This window comes from Coloeus monedula (genome assembly GCF_965178545.1).
Source record: "Coloeus monedula genome assembly, chromosome: 1".
In the NCBI taxonomy this organism is placed as follows: domain Eukaryota; kingdom Metazoa; phylum Chordata; class Aves; order Passeriformes; family Corvidae; genus Coloeus; species Coloeus monedula.
In genome coordinates, this window is record NC_138781.1 from 50,073,424 (window position 1) to 50,098,441 (window position 25,018).

A 25,018-nucleotide genomic window follows, 5' to 3' on the forward strand; every position below is an offset into this window, starting at 1 on the left:
CATTTTAGCCTTTTTTGTTCTCTGCTGTACTTAAAACATGAGATGACCTTATTCATTACAACATCTGTATCTGAGTCCCTCTAGAAACCAGATATAGGAGGGAAAAAACTATAAAGCCTAAAACAGAAATGTGTGCACAATTTTTAAAAATTACTCAGATTTAAAGCAGGATATCAGCAAAAGAACTAGGTATAGATCAGGTCAAATTTTAATGTTTGGGGGATTTTTAACAACATTATGTAGGAAAATTTAGTAACAAATCTGTCATATTAGCTGTACTGAGATATGAAGCCTATGCAAACATAAACATAGATTTAACATATCAAGCAGTATCAAATTGCCCAAAAATCACTAAAATAGATCTTTATAAAAGTTACAGAGGTACCTTTCATCTTTCCAGCTGATAATTCGATGCATGTGATAAACATGCTCAGCATTTTCCAAATACATTTCATTCTTAGTTATTTGGATTTCAGAACTCTAACCCAGCTTTTCAGGATTAAGTTTTTCCACATTTTTCAGAGAAAAAAGTTACTCACCTGTAACCTCCCAATTTCTTCACCAAATTTCTTCTGTTGTTTTGCCAGGATAGATTGATGGTATTCTGCATTGGCCTGCATAATGCAGTGCTTTGCTGCCAGAACAGGAAACACCTCCTGGAAATAAAAATACTGACCAGGGGAAAGTCCAACCACATTAACCACCACAGACAACATGGGATGCAGGAAGAAAAAGGAAGAAGAAAAGGAAATTAGAATCACCCAATTAATAGTTTAGATAGGTTAAAACATTAGAGGTAAACGTCAGAGACCATGTGGCTTTGCATGGATTGAATCTTATTTTTAATCTGCTGTTGCAAAATTCTTGGTGCCAATTATTTTAGATGAACTATGATTTAAATTCAAGCCATGAAGTCACAACATTTACTTCAAAGATTAGAAATGCATGCATGTATTAGAAAGGACAGTCGCAAGAACACACTCAAATACCCCCAAGACAAAGCCAAGACAGTGTTCTTAAGAAATGGAGGTGGGTCGAAAGATAGGTCTTCTAGGGTTTTTGTGGTTTGATTGTTTTATAATTAAACAAAGTAATTACACTTAAAACAGCAGGCAACAGGCCCATCAAGAAAGTAACTACAATTATGAAAGAAATGAGCAAAGAAAGAAGACCAGTAACTATTGACATGGAAAGCAACTTAAAAGTCATTTTTAGCCTTTTGATATAAATGCACTTATCTTTGCAGGAGTACCAACCAAGACATGAAGAAAACATTACGCTGCAGCACACAGTACAGACATGGTCTTAGATCAAGGATTTGGCCTTACTGTTTTATTTCTTAAATCAAGGAGCACTGGAAAACCAGAGTGATGTTTTAAAGACCTCAGTATACAAAGACCTGCTTCTTCACATTTGTGCAAACTTGCTGTTCCCCCAGAGATAAAAAAATAAAATTTAAAAAAAAAGGGTAAATTTGGAAGACAAAGCTGCCTGGAAGGCCTTGCAACTGGAGTTCGACGCATCCAATCAACCTTGATGTCACACTCCTAAACATGTAACTGTTCTCAGAGCTGGTGTCAACCAGCAAACCTTATTATGTTCTTTCAAATAATCACTTGACACACTACTTTGCAACTGGAACAAGGAGCAGATCTGCAGCTTAGAAAGGTACACAACAACAAAAGATAAAGCAATGGCTTTATTATATCTCACTGCATGTCAAAAATCATAATGAACATAACACCTACGTAAGAAACATTCAAGGAACATGAGAAAGATCTTTCTACCTCTTCCAAAACCAACAGCCTTCAAATGAAGAGTCAAGATTAAATTGGGATATTTTACAAGTATCATGGATTGTTTTGGGGTAGCACAAGAGAAGGCAGGCAGAAGGACAAAAGACACACGCTGACTTCCAGTCATGTTTTTCACTAACAGATGAGTGAACAGTACCTCTGTACTCATGCTGTACTCAACATGAGAGCAAATTTCACATGGAAACACTGAAACTAGAAGCCAATTAGGCCCAAATAGAATGTGTTAGATTGAAAACACATTTAGTAAGGCATTAAGTTCTAAGAATGCATCCCTAAATAACACCATAAACATTTCAAGTTCACTTTACTGAAATGCATTACAAATAAATGCACTTCATGTAATAAGATTTCACTTATTAAAAAAACCCACACTCTTCTGCCCCTTTGATTCTTCACTGTTTTTCAAATTACAGGTTCATTCCCCTTAAAAGCAGCAATATGCCAACTTTTCTTGAGGACATATATTTTAAATGTATTTCATTAGGTACACTGTAAGTAATAAGAGTTATTCACAATAACAACAAATCCCACTTTATTTCCATGAGTTACTAACCTTGGGCAAAGTATCTTTATACTGGCACTGCTTGTAAGCATCACCATAGTAATCTGCAGCTTGATTTGCTAGTTTGGCTATGATACCATCTTTCATTTTATCTGTGGGGAGCAGGAGAAAAAACAAAGAACAATTAAGATCATCATCTGTTTTTACAACTGAACAGGTGATTATTTCATCTTCAAACAGCAATAACTGCATTTTAAGGGTACAGCTTTACATCACAGCTCAAAGGTAGGATCCCATTCTTCCCTCTTGACATCCAGCAGCAGTTTCCAGAATTTCTACTTCAATCATGACACCAAAGGTTATGTCAGTTGTACAAGAAATCTTTTGGCAGATGCAAGCATTTATGCAGGATTAAGAGTGATGCTTTACCTCTAAACAATGGCAAGCTGCCAGTAAAAACCACAACAATCCCACTCACAACTCTGGCAGGTTGCTCCCAGCCCTTCCCTGTGCCAGCACAAGCACTTGTACAGCCATAGTCAAAGAATTTAGCTGAAATCTACTTAGCAAAACAGATTTTATTTTCAGCAGGATCTGTTCCTAACCCAGTTCCATGTCAGGACTCTGAAAAACTGCAACAGAGGAGAAGGGACTGGTCCTTTCCATTGCAGCCCATACCACTGTTAGCTTACAGCAAATATAGAAACACCGTTCCTAGACATAAATAACCACAGTTCCTCAAAGCCATATCAACTACTTCCTATCAGTGTATGTACCTATCTGCAGTGGTATCCCCTGCCTCACATCCTCACCCTGTTCCTGAAGCCAAAACTGCTAGAGTAGGAACATTCTTCAACTCTCTATCTCCTTTTATAAAGGACATATGCACTACTGGTAGTGCAGGCCAGGGATTATCTTTAGTTCCTTTTATAAAGGAGGTAACCTCCCGCCTGCTCTAGCAATTCAGCCTTCCAAGAGAAGGCAGGCAATCAATGCAAACACTGGCTGTCCGCTCTAAATAGCTGCCCTGACAAACAAGCACCCTCTGACTCAGGTGACTCTTAGGTGCTGACACACTGGTAAGCATGATATGGACTATGGCGAGATTAGGAATTTTGCAGAGTATGCTTAACCGCCAAAATTCAACCAAAGGAATTCCCAAGTGGTCTGCTCATACCAGCATATTCACATATCAATCTACAACATTTCAGACATGAGCTGTGACGTAATCTATTTAGCTTCTATCAGGTAAACATGTTTGAGGTAGCCAGAAAGATCTTTTCACTGTGGAACAGGATTTAGAGGACAAACTGGGAGAAAGGAGCTTATGAGATCTATCACCTTACTTCTTTCCTAGAATGTTCCTGTCTGGTGCACTACATATTTAAGAAAACCAAACCACACAAAAAACCTAAATAACTTTTCTTTCTAGCCCCACCAAGTGTGCAGTAGTTGCATCTTCCTTCCTATAGCTGGAGCATTAGGAAAGGAAAAAATACTGGCGTATTAACTACATTTCCATTAAAAAAGAAAATGTTAGAGGAGAATCATTTGTCTATGCAGACAACTCAGAACATGTTTCACCACCAGAAGCTTTAGTTTTTAATCAGATATCTTTAAAATATTGCAGCTACAATGCAAGCCTTGATTCAGAACAGCAAACGTGCAGACTTAAAGACACTTAAAGTAAGCATTAGGAAAGGCTCAGAAATTAAAAGAACTGGTCTGTAGCTATGTAATGAAGTTAGATGTGACTGACCAACTGGGCTTTTGCCAAACACTCGTGCTTTCTTTCAACTTATAAATAAACTCAGTTCTATCAGAAATATCATTACAGCTGGTAAGCTGATAAATGGACTATCTCACATGAGAGAAAACCCAGAAAATTCCAAGTAAGGTAAATAGCCAATGCAGCAAGAAGCTTAATTTCTATTTTGAGATCTAACTTTGAAGGATCTGAGCTTGAAAAACAGGTTTTTGAAATTAATCATGTTGTCAAACATGATTCTTCACAAAATATCTTTCCCCCCATGGAAAAGAACCTAAATCCAGCAAAATCCACAGCCTTCATTATCAGATGATTATGAACCTTATTGACCTTCAAACACTGTCAGACTGGTGGTCTTAGGAGTAATCACAAGAATCTTCAGTTCACTGGGCACATCTGGGGTTTGGATTAGCCTTGTTTTGTCTTTTTCATGTTTTGGAAAAGAAGAAATTGAGAAAGTGACAATCTATTTGTCATGCAAAATGAGGGAAGCACCTGCTCTGTTCCTGAAGGAAACATTTCAGGCATTTGTTACACAAATTTATTTCAAAGCAATGTCCAAACAGCCAGAGACTAAAATACTGCTACCAGCATGATAAAGAACAAACACAATTTATCAGTTGGCTGAAGGACAACAGTTTCTTGTTGAGATTCTCCTAAAGGCAGAAAGGCTACAAGAATTTTCAGGGATCTTCCCTGGGAAAACAAGAAACATCCCAAGTAAGATAACCCATGTCTTCCTCCAAAATATTCCAAATTATGTCAGGAGAGAGAGCCATTTGTGGGCAATCACATTTGTGGGCAATCACATAGACCTCTATGTCCTCAGTTCTACTTTTACATATCTCTAACTTCTAGATGCACAACTTTTTCTGAACAAAGAGAAAAGAGCGAAAGAGGAAGAAATTTTGTATCAAAGATAGTATCATCCCACAGAAAATTTCTTTGAAGCCTACGTTCTCTAATAGCTGTATTAAGATAGCTAAACTTTGAATGAGTATTTCACAATCAACCCTTAACAACTCCTGAAGTAATTTTTTGTTCTACCTGCAAAATTTCCCTCTCCAAGATCAACTGGGCATTCTAAAAGACTTGGTCAAAGAGTTCCTCTGTTAAAAGCAGGAACAACAAAACAGAATTTGTTTCCCTTCAACTCTTAGGAAATTTCCTTTGTTTCTAGCACAGTCATTTCTTTCTAAATTCTCATGAAATCACTCCCTAGACAGAGAAGGGGAGGCGTACTTGCACAATCCCTTATGCACCGTTTTTAGTACTCTCAGTTCTTTCAGAGAATGTCTTTTGTTTTCAAGGGGGGAGTGGAAAAAATATAATTCAGCAATATCCTTTGTAAAGATGAAGGAAGACTATTGGTTTTGGACATAAAAAGGCAGATAGGAGAACTGCATTGTCAGGTGAACCTTCAACAAATTCTTACAGGACATCTGTATTTTGTGTTTAATGATCAGCAAGGAGCAAGGGGAGAATCAGTAAAGGCAAACATAAAAACTTCTGAAACACCCTTTACAGGCTCTTAGTAACTTAAAACATGTCTAAGTTTTTGTGGAAGTTGTAATATAGACTTAAATATACAAGCCAAAAACTAAAATATACCTCTTGTTGCTTTTAAAAAAAAGACTTCTTGGGCTTGAGCCAGCATAATAAGACTGAGAGTCCCAACCGTGTCTGGAGAGATGTCCACTGTAGGTTCTCGATTCAAGGCTGACAAAACTGTGTCTTTAATGTGTTGAAAAGCACCACTAGCAAACTAAGTAAAACAAAATAATTTATTATCATCCATTGTTTTCATACATATTTTCTCACTAACAAATATAATATACATAAAAGTACAAAAAAAAAGTTTCTTTGGTGCATGGTCTCCCATTTATTGTTTAGCCACTAAACACAACTCCTTGTGACCTCTTGTTCTTGTAGCCACTTACAATGAGACACTTATCACGACAGACTGTAAATAATGGTATACTGGTTACACCTAACATCCTAAGATTTTAATGCATTCCAGAAAGAAGAAAGGGATTATTACTGTATTACTTGTGAAAACTGAAATTTATACTAGCTAAAATTTTTAAATCTTAAGCTGAAGGTTTAGTTACCAACTCACTTGAGGGAAGGAGTATGGGGAACTCTGTAGAGTTAAATCCTCCAAATCTGATAAACAAGTATGAGACAAGACCAGGTACACAGCCAATCCATCTTTGCAGTTCAGAGCAGGAATGTATGTACATACATACATTTTTATATCTATGTATATGTATGTAGCTTTAAAATTGAGAGATACTTGTTTGATGTTTTAAGAATACAAATTCTAAATTTGTAAGCAGAAGCAGGGAGCCTCTGTACCTGATAGTGCTTAGCTGCAGCTTTTAGTCCTTCATCGTTATCCAGATTCTGTTCTGCTGCAATCTGGCTTGCCAATGCTCCACAGTTGAACAAAACACAGGTCTTCTCATATCCCAAACTTGCCAGAGCTGCAGGCAAGACAAACAGTTAGCCAGACTGTTAAGAAAACGAACTTCAGTTCTCTAGCATCCTACAGATGAGGCTGACACTATGATTATCACTAAATGTGTTAACAGTTTCAAGTGAAAAACAAACAAACAAACCCCCGATCTTACTGAACTTTTCAAGTCGAAGTTGTCTTCATTCTGAAGGTTTCACAAAGTCTAATTTAGTACTACCACGAAATGTTTCCATGTGAGAAACTACAGAAAGCGACACAAAGCATGAAAGCAACAGCATGAAAATGTATACAAAATAATTTCAAAGTCTTTCTAACTCGAGTGTGGCTCTTTGGCTCTTGAAGCATTACCGAGAGGTCATCTTAAATATGAACTTGCACACATTAATCACTTTGCAATAACTGACCACTTACAAAGACTTTTTACATGTTCTGTTTTCTATCTATTGAAATATAGGGAATTTTTCACTTTTAAAGCTATTGTTTCAGGCTTAAAATGCTGACAAATATCTTCATTATACATGTACTGAAACAGTTAGGGATTTACTTAATTAAAACTTGAGCTCGCTAGACAACAGCGCAGAATGTCCAGAAGCGACTCCTGCAGTACTTCATAGCTCCAGAGGATGGAGCCCACACTTCTAGAACCAGAAATAGCTGAACAGGAACCATTTTGAATATTAATTGCTTTCAAAAGGTTATTTGCCCTACGCAAGTGCTTGAAAAAAACAAATACTGCAGATACTAGTCTCGTACTAGTATCAAAAAGTGTCTAGGCAGTCCTCTTGGAGGACACAGAAGCGACAACTAGCGAATTTTTAATTTCACAAACCCAGGTACAGATATCCTTAAAACATGAAGGCACTAAAGGTGTATATTTGTTTCATTTCACTGACATTCAGCCTCCTTAAACAGCTACATATTTATCTAACACATCTCTGAAGCTTGTATGTTAGTGCTCACTAACCTGCACTAAGTTTTCAGACAAGCCAGCCTAAATCTAACATGCCCTTTTTCCCATTTGTTTCCAAGTGAATTACACTGTCACAGTCACTATTTTATCAAGAGAATATTAATTTATCTAGATAATCTCCCTTCTCTAAGTTTATTTTCCAGAATTTTTCTAAAAATAAGATCTTGAACTCAGACAAAAGTTGTTTAGTCTTTGAAAAGACTAAAACACAAGATGGGAAAGAAAATATGGCTTTAAAGCTTCTGAAGTGCAGAATTACTCTATACTCTGGACTGCACGTCAAGTGTGATTTATAGCAATACAGATTTTCTACAGACTCATCTGTTTATGGCACTACCAATTAACTTAGTCAACATATTTCAGATTACATGCCATGCTGTGAACTCAGTCACTTTTCAAGCAGTCACTTGAAAGCAGTATCTGTCAGCTACCACTGTGATACAGACTTGGGATCCAGGGGAAGGTGGGAAGAAAACAGTTCGGCACCACAGCAAGAGCCAGAACTCTCAAGTTGCATCCCTGCATCTTGTTGCCACGGAAGTCTCAGGAGTTTTACACTGAATTTCTATCTGGAGACTTCTCTAAGCAGTCAAGAGAAATTTTGCTCCCTTGATTATTGATAGCTTTGCTTTACACTCAGAAACCTCACCACCAATTCTGATCTCCTTTTGTTAATTTCTTTCCACCAGGATCTGCTTTAAATTTTCAAAATGACCCATATCCCATTGCTTGTTAACTGAGCATTACTCACATCTCAGTTAAGAACTTCTTTGATATTTGACACGGACTGTTGCATAAATCTCTGGTCATCTACTGCACAGATTATTTAGGCTAGTATATAATTACCCTGCAGACAAGCAAGCTTCCTCAAGCTGCAGTAACACCATATTTATTCAAATTCTTACAGTAATCATCATTGTTATGGTTACTGGGTTTTTTCCTCACAATTATTACAGATCTCTGGTGATTCACAGACTATGTTTACATCAACTAAATATTCTGAACCTTACTATGAAACTGATTCAATCCTCATTAAATGTTAGCCCAAAGAAGAAGGAACTAACCAAATTCTGAGAGAAAAAAAAAAAAAAACCCCGAGATCTTCAGGAAGGTCTCCAATTACCCAGGACTTCTTATAACAGTTGGAACAGAAAGCAAGGATCATCTGAGAATGCATAGGTATGTGGTATATTGTTACACATATAGTTATACACATACATATACATGTTGTATATATACATAACAATCACAGCTGTTAGCATGTGTATTCAGAACACACAAAACTGCAAAGACTTCCAGTAGTTGCTAACAGGAGTTGCTGCTGTATAAAGGCAGCAAAAACTTTCAGAAAAACACAGTAAGGTTCAAACATTTTCTTCAGGCTTTGTCTGGAACTTCAAAATTGCAATGGTCATCTTGCAATACTAATCATGATGAACATTTAGGTACAAATAGAAATACTAAAGAGTGATGTCACACAACTGAACCGCTCCTCACTTACTCAAAAGGATTTAGTCTTACTTCTCTATTGGCAAGTGTCCCAAATCCATTTCATGACCCTGATTTTGTAGTGCAGACTTGTCCCTATATGACTAAAACAAACCAGACTCATTATGTTTTCAGGGAAAAAATACAATTTTTTTTCTTTTCAAGTGTTCAAATCTGCAGGAAAATGTTTTTAAAAGAAGTGATAGAAGGGTAATTTCTGAGCACAGGCAAATAATTCTATTCTCTTGAACAAAATGTGGTATCAAGACTAGGTTACTGAAGCCAGCTACCATCACTCCCCTTCTGGAGGGGACTCACTCATAAGCACAATTCATAACGATCTTACTCATTTAGAACAGGAAGAGCTGCATCACCCAAAATCTACTGAATCTTAATAGAGTTACTCCCAGAAAAAGTCTGAGAAGCAGATAGTACAACTACTATCAGACTGCGCATCTATTTGGGCCTCTGGAAATCTAATATTAAATCTCAATTTTATAAAAATTCTTTGCATGGTGCTCATTTGTTCATTATCAATGTTGAAGTCATTAATTTGTTACCAATATAGTTGAACTCATTTGAAAGCTGTGTTGAGAATGCTAGAAAGACTATTAATTCCACTATGTAAAAATATTCTCAAGGTTTAGTATCATTAATACTTGTTTTTTTGGTACATTCACATACCCAGTTTGGCAGAACCTCCAAAAAGTGATCCTTTATCAAAAGCATCTTTCCACGTAAATGTTACACAGACCTGGAAGTTGTGAAAAAGAAAGATCTTTATTCCTAAAATCAAATATGAAATCATCTTAAAATATCCCAAATTTATAGATTTAGCCCTTATATTCTAATTTCATAAAATCTTTCATTCACTTGCAACATTACAAACATTCTCAAAGTTTCAGGAAATCAACAGGTATTCAAAACAAAAATTATTCTACCTTTTTTCCTTCCTGTTAGGTTGCTCAAAACATTTCAAGTAGACAAGACAGAAATTCTCAGAATTATCTTTCAGCTATGTTCCTATTCTGAGCACCAGATAAATTTGTTTCCAAACAAGATACTCCTCTCCCAGTACGTCTGATGGGTTGGTATAATCAGATTTTAATTAAACCACCCAACCAGGCAGTTTCCAATGTGCCAAATTACCAGCGTATTCAGATCTGTTGTGCAACACCAAAATCCACTCATTGTTATGAGTGAATTCAATAGCAGCATTATCAGGAATACCCTCAGGAAAGAGAATGCAGCTAGAAACAGTGTGTTTTATTCATACTTCCAGCATATACTTCAGAGGCAATGCAAATACTTCACAGAATCTGCTTTCAAGTTCCACAATTTGATTCCTTATTCAGCTGATCAAGTAATTGTAGGCAACTGGTATCAAACCAGAAAAGATGGCAGACTTCCTCAGTTTGAAGTGCTTGGAGAGAATTACGTCAGAAAGAGCAACAGTACTGCTTGATAGTGTATTTTCCTCTAGCAGCAATGCTACTGCAGGGTGTTCTGGTCCCCAGCTGCATTGCTGCTTCCACTGACTACTTCTTCCCTTGAGTGGAACAGTTTATAGACATGCAAATCTTGCTAAGTTTTCCAGTTTTCCTTGTCTCAAGGTCTATAGATTACCATAGCAAAACACTTGCTCACTGAAAACCAATGTTCTTGGCTGCAAGTGAATGCAGCTACACGCAAAGCTCACTTAGAAGTTAGATTAAAATTATGTATAACCTGTCAGACTGAAAGAAATTTTTCCTTTTAATCATAATATTACCATTTAACTATGATCTGATGATTTGATAAAGAAATATAAATTCTGTAATATTTGTAAACACATTGAAAGAAAACCCACACCTTTTCCCAACAAAACACAGGAGCCTACAGATCTATTCCAGTCTCTACCTGCAGAAGCGTTCAATAGATACAGCTGAATTTCTCTGAAGAAACATGATTCTAAAGAAACATGGTAGGGAAAAAACCCCAAACCCTAATGGACACCATACCTATACAAAAACTATGTCATGCAGAGGCAGGAATAAAGTGATAAGCTCTTAAATGGATTATTCTGTTAACTGTTGTGAATGAAACATCTGTCCTGCTTCAAAAAACAAAGATCGTATTCCATCCATTTCTTTAGGTTTTCCCATAAAAATCATGAATTTAAAAGCCTTTAAAACACAGTATGAAATAGACTTCTTGGAAAGCAGAGAGTTGAAGAGGAATCAGCACAGCCCAACTCTTTCTGCCCTAGACCACAGTGATCACTAGCCAAAACCAAAATGTTTCTCAAGCGGTAAAACAAAGAAAACTATGGCCACTAGAGGTGAAGTGTCAGCATAGACTGTATGTGAGCACCGACTAGAAAATGCACAGAGATTAGGAAAATAAGGCTCAAAGAGATTAGATGTCTTGTTCAATAAAAGTACTCATTAGACGATTAGGTACAGGCTTGGAAGTCATACATTGTAGGTGCCAGGATTCAGTTTACTGGTTTGGTAAGTTTTCTCACCTGATTTTCAGAGAATGGAAACTTTGGTTCAATGGAACACAGCTGATCATAGTATCTACAAAAAAAAAAAAAAGGAAAGGAACACAGAGATATTAGACAAATGAAATTAATAATTTTGGTTTATTAAACTGTCTTGTAAGGCAGGGAAAAGGGCACAAAAATCCTACACACAAGTAGGTTGAGAAGCTCATTTGTAGCAATGAAGGATTTGCAGGACAGAATTTCTATCTAAAGGAATTTTTTCAGTAGAGGAACAAGTTCAACAGGAGGTAGCTTTTCACAGAAAACATGGGAACCCTGTCTCAATCAGAAGTAAAACAGTATCACAGACAAAGCTGACCCAGACATCACTACCTGGTGGATTAGAAAAGAGTATCATGAAAAGGAGTCCCTGTATACATACCGGCAGACAATGAATACATTAAGTCACGCTGCAAAAGTAAATTAAGTACAGCATTTAACATAATATTAACATGCTACACTGTACTCTCTTGATCTGAACATTGTAACCCAATTTCAATGTCTTTGAAATAGAGGCCAGTTGCAATAGAGGCCTCAGTACCAACTGGAGAGACTAATCCTTGATAAAATTCTTTAGTTGTAAACTTATTTTTCATTGGAATATATTCTAGTAGTCACAGTGAATTAAACCCACAATTCCTCTGTGCCAATATTTTGTCTAGTCACAGTGGAAGATGTTTAGGAAAGGATGCCAGGAAGATAATATAGTGAGTATAGCATAGTCCCTCACACAATCTATCCAGGCAACAGTAAGGAATTCAAAGTTTTCCTGAGTGATGCCCTACACCTGCACCACTTGTTAAACATGACAGGCTGGATGCAGAACGTGAAACCTTTAAACTGCTAAGAACACATAACATGTGAAGCCCGTTTCCTATAGACTTCTGTAGCACTGGCTATTCCGGTATATGCTCAATATTATACTGGTCAAATTCTTTCATAAAGAATTTATATTCCCAGCACACAAAACACCTTGCAGTAATGGCTTTCACAGTCTGTGAAACAGGACTAAGATTGTTCCCAGTTCCTTACACTATTAAATACTGATCACAACAGACATAGGCATGAGATGCATGTACGAGACCTGTGTTGTACAGACAATAACATTTGTTTAAAAATTCAAGAAGAATTTTCAAAACTCATATAGAATAAAAATAGTGTTAGTGTATTCTTCAGTTAATTATATCTGCCAATGTACATAACACTACAGGTTTCTGACTTCAACTGAGCCACTGCAATTTAAGACACAATATACTAAGCCATATCAAAAACAACAATAATCTGCAACAGCAACAGGACTTCGAGTAATAATTGAGTTGAAAGAAATTGCTTGTCAGGTTAAAAAAAAAAATTCTGCAGATATTTACTGTGATGGCAGTTTAATCAAGATTAAACAACTTACCAAGTATGTGAAAGGTATAGTTAAAAACAATAACCAGCCCTGAAAGATCACTGCAACCTATATATTTAAATATATTTCCTTCATTACCTTTGTCTGGTCTCAGCACTTATTTTCACATAGTATCACAAAGAAAAGGAGACTTTGCGTGTTGTCTCCTCTTGACTCAATTTAATTTGTTAACCAAAAGCCACCACTAAAGTCAAGCTGTCTTCCCACATTCCACGATTACACTGTCCTCATCTGCCATGAGGATGGAGTAAAGGAGCAAAGCTTGTCAAATGTCCTTGTGAAGCCGGGTGTGCCCAAGCCTTGGCTCGCTGCAAACAGACTACTCTTTGTATGTCAACATAACCACTGACAAAATAAGCCAGAGAGGTGTACAGCTCTCTTAAATAGGACTTTTTGTTTGGTTGGTTTTAAACAAGTTCAGAATTTATATTACCGTTTTCTTTACTATTTTAAGCATGGGATGTTATTTCTTCTTATTGGAGAACTTGAAATTATACTCAAGATTTAAGAGCTCTTTAAAACTCTGCCGACAAAAAAAATCCCAGAACACAACCATGTCAAGTTTTTTAGTTTTATAAATATAAATGGTATAAATATAACGGTACACATAAAACTAAATATATTGAAATGGTAAATGAAGATGTTAACCACAGAACAGCACCAAACTGTCTTTACAAAACCAGAAAGTAACTACAGAAGGAAAAGCCACAATGGATGCACAACTCAGTTACACACAAAAGATTAGGGTAAACATAAAGGTGTAATTTAAAACTAAATTTACAGTAATTTAAACTATCAAGATACAAAGAACACAAGGCACAACACAGAGGAGTGCTGCGTTTGGCTGTGCCAGTGAGGAACTACAACTACAGCAGCAAAAGGGGGGGGGGGAGGAGCACATGTCAGCAAAGCAGATCTAGTGCTCAAAATACAGCAATCTCTCATCAAAACAGGTATTATACACTCCTAAATGCTAGTAAAAAACAGCCATCAAATGAGCAGGAAGTCAAGGCTTAAATTAGAATTTAACTAAAATATATGTATTGCATAAAGAAACTCAAATATTGTGCCTCCTCCAAAGCATGATAAAGAAAAATCTCCTTCAAAAGAACATCAAAAAGACCAAAGATCTGTCTTTGCCGTTGTGGTTTCTGACTGTGAGTTCAGGACTCTGGTTCTTATCTTGAAGAGCAACTTTCAGCCCTAAGAGAATTTGAGCATTCAAAATAAAACCATGCATTGCCCCCACCCCCCTTCTTTTTCCCCTTTTTCTTTTTTAAAAAGAACTGCAGGAGTTGTTAGCAAAATTAAACCAATTAAACTTGCACCAGTATTCTGTGTCTCCAGAAAAAGGAAATTAGGTCCAGGCTATCTTTAATATTAGAGGAAGCAAGGAATCCCTTGAAGCTACAATTATACTCAGAACTAAAAAAAAAAAAAAAAAAAAAAAAAAGAAAAAAAAAAGAAGAAAAAAAAGAAAAAAAAAGAAAAACACCACTAAATCGAATCTGCTATGACAGAATTTAAGGGGAAACATCTGTACCAAGCTCACCTACATCACCTTCAGAGCACTCCGATTCTCACAAAACAAAGAAAGCTTGGAAGCAGGCTGAGGTCTTTCCCAGTGAGAAGGGGCACAGTCTATCTCAAATGCTTCTCCAAGAGAAGCATTTTTCCACTCAGCAGTTGAACAACAGCACACCACACACTTTCAAGCTTTACTGGTCAGTGCTTGTCTAGGAAATGTGGCTGCAACTGAGTTCATTTCTTCCATAAGAGAAAAAAAGTCCAATGACTTTTTCTGACTACTCAGAAAAACAAGGCTGCTACAAATTACAGAATCACACACAAATCCTAGATTAGTTAGCAGAAGACTAAGCCCTCATTTCTTAACAGTTAAATAGTCTACAATGCTCTACTAGGTATTATGGTCTATAAAAAGCCACAAGGAAGTAGAAGTATGCAAAGAGTAGCCATGTTCTAATTAGTTCTTCTAACCTTACTTCCCCAACAAACCAGTTTTAAACTCTAATTTCAATGAAGTTGAATGTTAAGACTGAGCATTGGTCTTAAATACCAACAGGAAAACACTGCAAGTTGGAGAGGCAAGGAAATTTTCAGAGGAAACACAAGGCATTTAGGCACTTGTGTATCTCAGCTGGATATTTCAAACTTCTGGATGTGCAGTTTACTTTTTAAAATAACTGTGCCTTACAGAAAAATTAAGAGAATATATGTCAGAATATTCTTACAGAGTAAGAGCAAACTTACTTTCTAGCAACTGTAACAAATTTAAATGGTCAGACATGGACCAAACATTAATAACTTGTTAGAAATAAAGGAAAATATACATCTGATTGTTTTATTTTCTGTAACTTACAGTTAATTCAGACCTTCATCTTATCTCACTTCCACTATAAAAGGAACAAATATTCTCAAGCAATACAATAAAAATGCAGCTGTTTTAAGAGAGGAACTTCTGCACAGGAGGGATATCATTTCATGTTTACATAATTTCGTTCAACAGCTCCAGTCTACTGCAACAGTATCTGGGCCAGCTAAGTTCATCTGCTGATGATCACCAGCAAAGAGAACAGATCACTGCATATGGAATTGACTCAAAGCTGGTAATTATGCAATTACAAGTGGTTTCCCTTGATTATTCAGAGAGAAAACCTGAGGTTTTTTTGAAGTTGCATACTATGGATAAATTCATTTATTTATCTGCTGGCACTGAAACAGGGAGGTCCTGCTCAGCCTCTTGGCTTTCCGCAACACTACTTTTATTTATTTTGCACCAGCTCTGATGTTCATCTGACCCTCCACTGAACTCATTCAAGTTGCTCAGAATGCCATGCCTACATTCTGCCTTCCAGAAAAGGTGTAAGGATCAGAACTGAAAAGTAGGCTGCCTTCTTTCGGTGCTGCAGAGCAACTGTTAGTTTCTGTCTGAAATCCCTGTTTGGCCCAGCCACATTGTGTGACTTCACCCTAACTACAAACCTGACTGGCACCTTCAGAAAAGGAAGCTCAATTCCAGCATGCAAGGGAACATAATAGTATGCTTTTCAATTTGGCGAGCGAAGTCCCTCTTTCAGTTCATAGATGCTACAATTTCCCTGACCTTCAAAGGCATAAACACGAGTACCTTCAAAAGCATACAGAGTCATAGACAGAAACAGAACTAGAAAGTACAAAGCTACTGTAAAACACAATCAGTAGAGTCAGAGCTTTTACAGCCCAAATACCCACTGAAGAGCTGATAAGCTCAAAAACCACCAGTAACTTATTTCACAAAACTTGCCTTCTCTTAAACAAGGCACTTGTTAGGTGGGTTTTGAACACCTCCAGAAATGGAGACTCCACATCCTCCCTGGGCAACCTGTTTCCGTGCTCTATCACCTTTAACATAAAAAATTTCTTTCTCATGTTGAGGTACAACTTCTTGTATTTTAACTTATGGCCACTGCTCCTCGTTCTACCCCTGGGCACCACTGAGAAAGGACCAGCACCATCCTCTCAAAACTTTACTTTGAGATATCTATGTGCACTAATACCATCCTTTCCAGTCTTCTCCAGATTAAACAGGCCCAGCTTCTCATAACAGAGATAATCCAGACCCCTAATCAGCTTTGTGACCCTCCTCTGGACCCTCTCCAGTAGCTCCTTCTCTTTCTTCTCAATACTGCAATCCATAAGTGTTTTAGAGAGATAGGATGATGGAGCTGTTAGTCCTAATGCAGGCTTAATGCAGATTACCAGGCAAAAGGCACACATTAATCTTTTGCTCAGATAAATTACAATAACTCCAGCACCACAGAGGCCCCACTAAACTTTCTGATAGCAAGCTAACTGTGTTAAGGAGAAAAAAAGAAAGGATGTGATTTTGCAAATACATTAAGAAGCTGCTAAACATAGAAAACAAAAGGAAATCATGCTGACAACAAAATACAAAAACAAACTCACACACAAAACTGAACAGGAAGTGAAAAGAAAGCTGTAATAGCAAAATGTAACACTGAAAAGAAAGAAACACCAACTCTCCATGGAAAGCAAAATGGTCTGTAGTGGGTACAAATTGGAAGACGGGAAATTTACATTAGAAGAAACTTCTTACTGTGAGGGAAGGAAGGCACTGACAAAGGGACTTGCCCAGGAAGGCTGTGGATGCCCCAGCCCTGACACTGTCCAAGGCCAAGCTGGATAAGGCCTTGAGCAATCTGGTCTAGGGGGAGGTGTCCTTGCCCATGGCGGGGGGGGGGGGGGGGGGGGGGTTGGGACTAGATGATCTTTAAGCTCTCTTCCAACCCCTAATGTTCTGTGGCTTTACAATTTCTACCTACATCTAAGAGCTACTGGCACGACACAAACACTGGGAAGGGAATGTTGATGGGGACAAGGCGTCCCCCTCCCTCCGCTGCCATCATGTGACACCCCACGACACCTGAGCGGCGCACCCCGGGATGCGGCAGGACACTCGAGCGCCGGAGCGCCTGCATCCCACAGGCCGCCGGAGCCGGCCCGGCAGCCCCGGCCGCTTTCTCCCGGCAGGAGAGGCCGCCCACACCTGGGCCCGCCCGCACCTGGCTCCGGCTCCGCCACGCCCAGGGCCCGGAGCTGCCGCCAGGGCCCCGCGGGGAATCAGGGCTGTGGGAGATGGAGGAAGGGGGAGATGGCGGGGGTGGGGGGCCCCTACCTGAGGAGGGTCTCCAGCGCGCTCTCATGCTTGTCGAGCGGGCGGCCGAGCGCGCTCTTGCGGAGCCTGCTGAGCTCCTCGGCGGCGCGGCAGTGCTCGGCCTGCGCCTCGGCGCCCGGGTAGCTTTGCTGAATGAACTTGCACAGCGGCTTGGCCAAGTCCACCTCCGAGGCCTTCTTCAGCTGCACCGAGATGAAGTTCGTCATGGCCGACTCCGCCGCCGGGCGGGCAGAGCCGCCGCCGCCGCCACCGCCCCTCGCCGCAACCCCGGGCTCCCCTTCCCGGTCCGCCGCCGCCGCCGCGCTTCCGGGAGCGCCGCGCACGCGCGCGCCCTGTCCCGCCTCCCGCCCCCGGGAGCAAAGGGATGTGGGAGAGGCCCCTGAGGGGAGCGCGCAGCTGCGGGGTGCGCCAAGCGAGGAGGTGGGTGCTGACCCTCGAAAGGCGGGCTCACCGGTCATCAAAGCTTTACGGTATTTACACATATTAACAAAGTCATCAGCGTCTACTGGTTCTAAATTAAATAACTTTGTTGTTAATTAGTACTCAAATTCCTATTTGCCAGTTATAGCTATCGCTTCTAGTGCTAATTAATCCGCAGGCGCGGCTCTTCCCTCCATTTGAGTCTGGGGTCTGCTGAGTTCTGCCGGCTTCACTCCTGGTGGCTCTTGTCCGGACAGACCGTTTTGGGATTATCCTCTCTTATCCTCAAAACAAAAGGTTAGCCAAGCGTGCAAACAGAATGACAGGATCGTTAGGATTGGAAGGGAGACCATCTAGTTCAACCCTCCTGCCAAGGCAGAGTCACGTAGAGTAGGTGACATAGGACCATGTCCAGGTGGGTGTGGAATGTCTCCAGAGGAGAGACTCCATGACCTCTCTGGGCAGCCTGTTCAGTGCTCTGCCACCCTTTATGTGAAGTTCTTCCTCCTGTTGACATGAAACTTCTTGTGTTTTAGTTTATGGCAATTGCTCCTCACTCTCTTGCTGGGTACCACCAAAAAGAGTTTGGCTCACGTATGATGCTCACAATGCAATTAATTAATCATACCTGTCCAGCTACAGCTACTAATTAACAACTTCAGAAAAGTACAAAATTTAATTCAATCCTCCATTCAAACCTTGAGGGACTCAAATCTTGAGGGACTCAGTATCATTCCTCCCTCTAAGGCTATGAGATGCCAGGTTTGGTATCCCTGGGACAGCTGCCCGAGGGGAGAAGGGCATGGTGCTCCCCAGATAAACCCCTGGGTGTCGGAGGGTCAGCACAGCTGGTGGGACCCCAGGACGGCAGCGACCTCGAGCACTCGAGATGTGACCATGAAGCTCAGCTGTGGCAAGAGGAAACCTCACCAGCAGGGAACACAAGCTGTGACACAGTGGTGAAAGCGGTGTCCGTGAGAAAGGTGTGCAGCAGTCAGGGGTGTAATGCCTTACAGGGTCCTGATCTCAACCTACCCTAAGGGTTGCTGCCTTAAATGAAGTGAAACATGGCTTCTCTGTAGCAAAAGCGGAAATGTCTCTACTGGCAGTAAAAGGAACGGATTCACGTGTTGTGTACTCATGGATCAGCTGTTCTCATCACGCCTGCTTTCTGCTGACTCAGCCCAGCATGGCTCAGACAAGTGAAACCGGCACTCAGCCTGCCAGGCTGGCAGGTCTGGGGACCAAAGAGGAATATCCAGCCCGTGTGCTCATCTCTCCCTTTCTTCTTCCCCGTGTTCCAGACAGCTAAGGCTCCGAGCCTGATATTTTCATATTACATAAGCCACCAGGTAACGACACCATAAAAAGGAACAGTAAAAGTGCTTTTAAAATTACATATTTGTTCTCATGTTGTAGCAGACCATGAGTTTTACTGTAAAGCAGGTGATCCCTCCGTACTGAAAGTGTTCTGTACTAAGTGGAGCTGTCTTTGTCATCTCGTGAACAACTAAAGTGTGGCATAAAAGGAAAAGGGTAGAGCCTGGGAAATCAGTCTTAATCACTCCTGTCACCACTGGGAGGGGCAGCTTGTCCAGTATTAAATGTTTCTGTATGCAATCCAAAGATGCTGTGGCAACAGCAGCCAGGCCTTCCCAGGCACAGGCATAGGGAAGGGGGTGACAGAGTTGTCCTCGTTCTGCTGCATCCAGTCACCTTCAGTGGGACCCAAGTGGGTACCCTTCAGAGCTCTGCCAGATTGCTTCTGTTACAAACCTTTGCTGTAGTCACAAGAAGTGACTATATGTTATATAGTCTATAGTCATATAGTGATATATGTTAACAGTTCCTGGGTGTGCTCCTGCACTCCTGCACCCCTGCACCGAGTAAACCCCCAGCTCAATCAAAACCAAGCTGTAGTTGACTAAATTTTACATTTTAAAAAAGTATTTTTATCCTACAATGAATACAAAAAGTAGGCAGTCGTGTCATATCTGGGTGCATGAGTTCCTCCGTGCTTGTTTTCCCCCAAGGTTTTGTTGCCCACATACACTTGCAAGCGTTTGGTCTCTTAGCTTGAGTTAGCCTTGCAGTGGGCGCACTTTCCTGTTCAGGGGAAACCAGCTCCCACGTAAGCTTGCATTGCATTCTTATCTATCTTAAGATATACTCTGGGCAGTTTCCAGTATCAAGACCTTTTGGAGTGCAGTTAGCCTACACATCATTACAAGATACGTGGCTGCCTATGTATGGAAGATGGAAGCCATCAATACCTTCCAGCATAACACTCATAAACACGGAAAGGGTGTGAACAGGGAAGGGCAAAAACTGCAGCTATGAGATCATAGTCCTACTTTAGAGCCACAGTGACCTTTAGATGGCTGTTGCTTAATGAAGGTAATGACTGACACTGCATTCCTGAACATCCACCAACACAGCACAGAAATTTTTCACTTTGTCTTAGAACAAGTTACCAGAACTTCAAACAAGTGATTTGCTTTTTTCCCCCAGATCTCTTAATAAGTCAGTGCTCCTCTGAAGGCTTTATTCTGATTATTACAATTACAATGTTATAAACAGTAATGACTTGTCTCCTTGTTACCTCTGATTAGTCAAGCACTATTTCCCAATTTAAAGATGAGGAAGCCACAGTCAGTAGTTATCAGTACAGGGGGCATAATCTACATCTTCTGACTCAGAGTCCTGTGCTTTAAACAACAGACCATACTTCCTTCTTCAACAGATTTATGATAGTATTTAAGGGAACCACTTTAAGACAGGTTCCTCTAAAATATTTAAAGGGATGCATCCTAAACACATTATAGCCATATTTAAGCCTTACCATGGTCACTGGTACATTTAATTTTAGTGTAGACCATTAGATGTCCCCAGCTTTCCTCCTTTTCCTAAAGAACCATTTTTATTCTGTACAGTTTGATCATGCTGTTTTACCCATAGTGTAAGAATTGCCCTGTAGCAATTGCACTAATTGGAAAAGAGATGTTATACTAAACAAATCAAAAATCAGCAAAGGAAGTGATATGGCAGCTAATTGTTCATTTCATTAAATCTGATGGTCCTTTTGCCTAAAGTTCTATTTTATCACTCAGATCCAATCCCATTTTGATACTCCTAACATAAATTTTTGGTCACATAGCGTAAGGACTAAGTATTTTATCACCATTATCTTTTGACCATGAGTTTCAGGGGTGATTATCATCAGTTACCAAAATGAGGGAGTGCAGAAAAAAAGGTGTATATCTGATTTGATCTAAATAACACATATAATTCTATAATCCATTTAGAAGAAATTGTAAAATTCTTATGACCTATGAGTGAAATTTCTCCTTAGCATCCCATAAATAAAAGCACGAGGAAGAATTCCTACCATTTCCTTCAAATTTGACACTCCTTTATGTTATGTCTCAAAATTTAGAGGCATTATTAATCCTAATTTCCTCAATTTTAATTTTTATTTGTGAGAGTTTTGTATTTCTGATATGTGAGGAGAAACCTGAACCAGAAGATACATTGATAGCGAGCTCAGCTGGGCAGAGGCCATGCTTATCTCTGTGCTTGCAGAGCTGCAATCACAAGAATGCTCAGTATGTCATCCTACTCCTGTTCTAATGCTAAATAAGAAAAACACATCTTCAGTCTACATTCCAGGTGTGATACAGGTCAGAATGAAGAAGTGAGAGGCTGGAGAAGTGGGAAAACAGGTCTAAATCAATACTTTTGGTACGCTTACTTAGAGTAGGCAAACTTGTGTATAGTGGCAATTACAACCAAGTTGCCTTTCAGCCACAAGCTAAAGGTAAGTGACTATGTCTGATTTTTGCTTGAGGAGAGGATGCTGGCAGAATGGTCTAGAATCAGAAGAGCATCACATGCTTAGTGCCACGGAAAAAAATATTGTAGATGTTTATAGAAAGGTATAATGCCAGACCTGGAAATTGTTGACCTAGGTAAATAATTTTACCTGCTGCATTGCTCAGCATGAGCTGGCAATGTGTGCTTGCAGCAGAGAAAGCCAACCTCATCTTGGGCTGCATCAAAACTAGCCTCAAGGCCAGCAGGGTGAAGGAGAAGATTCTGCCCCTCTACTCTTCTCTGGTGAGAGCCCAGCTAGAGTGCTGCATCCAGCTCTGGGACCCCCAACACAAGAAGATCATGGACCTGTTGGAGCAAGTCCAGAGGAGGCCACAGAGATGATGAGGGGGCTGCAGCACCTCTCCTATGAAGACAGGCTGAGAGGGTTGGTTTATTCATCCTGAAGAAGAAAAGGCTCCAAGGAGACCTTAGAGCACTTTCTGTACCTAAGGGGTACAAGAGAGATGGACATTCAGCAAGGACATACGGTGACAGTACAAGGGGTAATGGCTTTAAACTGACAGAGAGTAGATTTAGATTAGATACTAGGAAAAAATTCTTTACTATGAGGGTGATGAGACACTAGAACAGGTTACCCAGAGAAGCTGTGGTTGCCCCATCCCCAGCAGTGTTCAAGGTCAGGTCGAACGGGGTTTGGAGCTACCTGGTCTTGTGGAAGGTGTCCCGGCCCATGACAGGGGAGCTAGAACTGGATCAGTTTTAAGGTCCTTTCCAACCCAAACCATTCTATGATTCCGTGATGATTGTAGAAGAACTAGAGCCAAGCAAACAGGGAATCCAACCAGCATTAGTGCAATATTTTCCATAAATGCTTACAAGAATATTAGCTATTAGGTCGATTACAGCACAGCCTAGAATTTTCCTCAAGTCTCAGCAGGCTTCAGGAGTATGCCATATTACTGATCACATAATGATAGAGCCTGTGCTTGTTAATCATATACAACAGAAACAAGAACAAACAGCTCTTCACTGTCTCACATCATGGTTTGTAGTAGTGGGTCTTCATATTAAGCACCAAGGCATTGCTAGAGTGTTTTCATATATCCTATTAAAAATGTTATTATTTTTACTGCTTAGACTATTCATATCACTGTGGTTGAAGAAGATTTACAAGGCAGAAGAGCTTGTGGAAGACAGCAGCATCTTCTAGTTCAGTAGGAAATAGCTGAAATGCTATAAAAACTTGTTTCCCAAAAGCTGAAGATCAGAATTAGTTCAAGATCTGTGAATACAAACATATGAAATGATTTTTCACAATGTCTTGGATAAAAGTGCTTGCTAATTAGCTACATTGACACAGTACTGTATGCTGTATATTAGGGTGCAGTCATGCTCTATCTCCAGATACACGAGACAATGATTACAGAGGTAATTGTCCTTAAAGAAAGCAAACCATAAATGTGCAGTGCTATAGATTTACTGATACAAATCAGGTGATTTGTAGTAGTAGCCCCCAAAATGGCCACTTCTACTCTGAATGAGAGCATTTGTGAGGATATAATTTCATGCCCTGTTTCCCATCTATTGGTAATGGGGCAACTGTGCATAAGAAGAAGTGGATGTAATACAGAATCTCATTGTAATTTAATCCTGGGCAGATTACACTGATTACAGCTATTTACTGAACCCAATGTTGCATGTAAGTTTCCAAAAAATCCAAAGTCACGCATGATTGTGTGACTGAGATTTTGGCACGAAAAATCTGTAATCAACAGATTCAATTGCAATGTTTATGGTGGGCTGTTGGAAAAAAGTTCAGAGCCTTCCAGGCTGGATGGGGTTTCAAGCAACCAGCTCTAGTAGAAGGTGTCCCTGCCCATGGCAGGGGGGGTTGGAACAAGATGATCCTTAAGGTCCCTTCCGATCCAAGCCATTCTAAGATTCTGTAATTCTGAGTTTGTTGAGACAAAGAAAAGGTTTGCTCTACTTTTGTTCAGTGTTGTACCATTGATGTTACTTACTAAATCATTAATTCTACTTTACATATAAAAATTATGGAGTTTTAAATAATTTTTACCCTTAGGAATGGGAAACAAAGTACCTGCTATATTGCATTAAAAGCAGATGAAAAATCAAACGTCTGCTTTTTTTGATAATGGACTAAATTTTGCCTTACTCTGCACTTATTCTTGCTATGAACATTTCCTTGAAGTGTCATAGGATTTCAGAAGCCTCAACAGGAGACAGGTAGGGTTCTAATGTTATCATATCTTTAATTAAATGTTTAAAGAAGAAAGGATTAATGACCTTGAAATAGAAGAGTTTTGAAATACAGCCTTCCCCTAACTATGCTGTGTTTTTGTTTCTTCTAATTTTAAAGTAATAAACAACTGAATTTAAATATGTGATTCTTTATTCATTCTGGAAGAGAGAAGAATTTTTTATTTTACAAATTGCTCTTACAAGCTTTGATTAAGCTAGCCCTTAAGATCTGAAGGTCAGAAAGTTTTCACTTAAATTCTGTATTACTAAATAATGCAAACATCAATAATGGAAAGTAACAAAATAGATGAAAGATAGTTGGGTAACTTTGAATCTCTTAATTATTGCACATTAGGGTATACCTAAAGCAACAGCTTCATTTTATTTACTTTAAAACATTGCTTGCCCTATTTAAAGCATTGTATTTCATATATTAAAAAGAATTCTGTTCAACTATGTCATCAATTCAATCCAAATACTTTTTGAAACGAAGGACAGAGTAGCCTTCAAAGAGGCAGAAAATAATATATGTCTTTTGCTGGTATTTTACAATATGGAATTAAATTTTTTATTGGTTTTGCCTGTATATTCAATGCAAGAAAAATACCTTTTCCTGTTTATTACACTACAATAAAGCTTGGCTTGAAAACTGCTTGTATAAGTTGAAGACTTCTAGGTATATTACATTAAAGATATGGAAGAAATTAAATCGGGTTGAATTTTGGAAGATCCTTTCTAAGTCATCATTGATGTAGCAGGCACTTCAACAGTATTTTCTATTCTGAAATAGCTTATAAAATATTCAAATAGAAATAATTTTACATAGTTTGCAATGTCTGGATGG

At 39.2% G+C, this 25,018-nt stretch overlaps 1 protein-coding gene across 2 annotated transcripts in view; it reads right to left on the reverse strand.

Annotated features, from left to right (window-relative positions):
- PDCD6IP (programmed cell death 6 interacting protein) overlaps positions 1 to 17,960 on the reverse strand; it is a 28,547-nt gene extending 10,587 nt beyond the window's left edge. Inside the window, exons 1-7 of one of the 2 annotated variants that reach the window (XM_082288371.1) lie at positions 17,659 to 17,960; positions 11,531 to 11,585; positions 9,709 to 9,778; positions 6,446 to 6,573; positions 5,699 to 5,852; positions 2,371 to 2,471; positions 540 to 656 (exon numbers count right to left, since the gene is read on the reverse strand). In XM_082288371.1, coding sequence (XP_082144497.1) covers positions 540 to 656; positions 2,371 to 2,471; positions 5,699 to 5,852; positions 6,446 to 6,573; positions 9,709 to 9,778; positions 11,531 to 11,585; positions 17,659 to 17,864 — 831 coding nt within the window. In that variant the 5' untranslated portion in view covers positions 17,865 to 17,960. Of the gene's footprint in view, positions 1 to 539; positions 672 to 2,370; positions 2,472 to 5,698; positions 5,853 to 6,445; positions 6,574 to 9,708; positions 9,779 to 11,530; positions 11,586 to 17,658 lie in introns of both variants that reach the window. The other variant, XM_082288370.1, reaches the window with a different exon arrangement.
- Between the last annotated feature and the right edge of the window lie 7,058 nt (positions 17,961 to 25,018).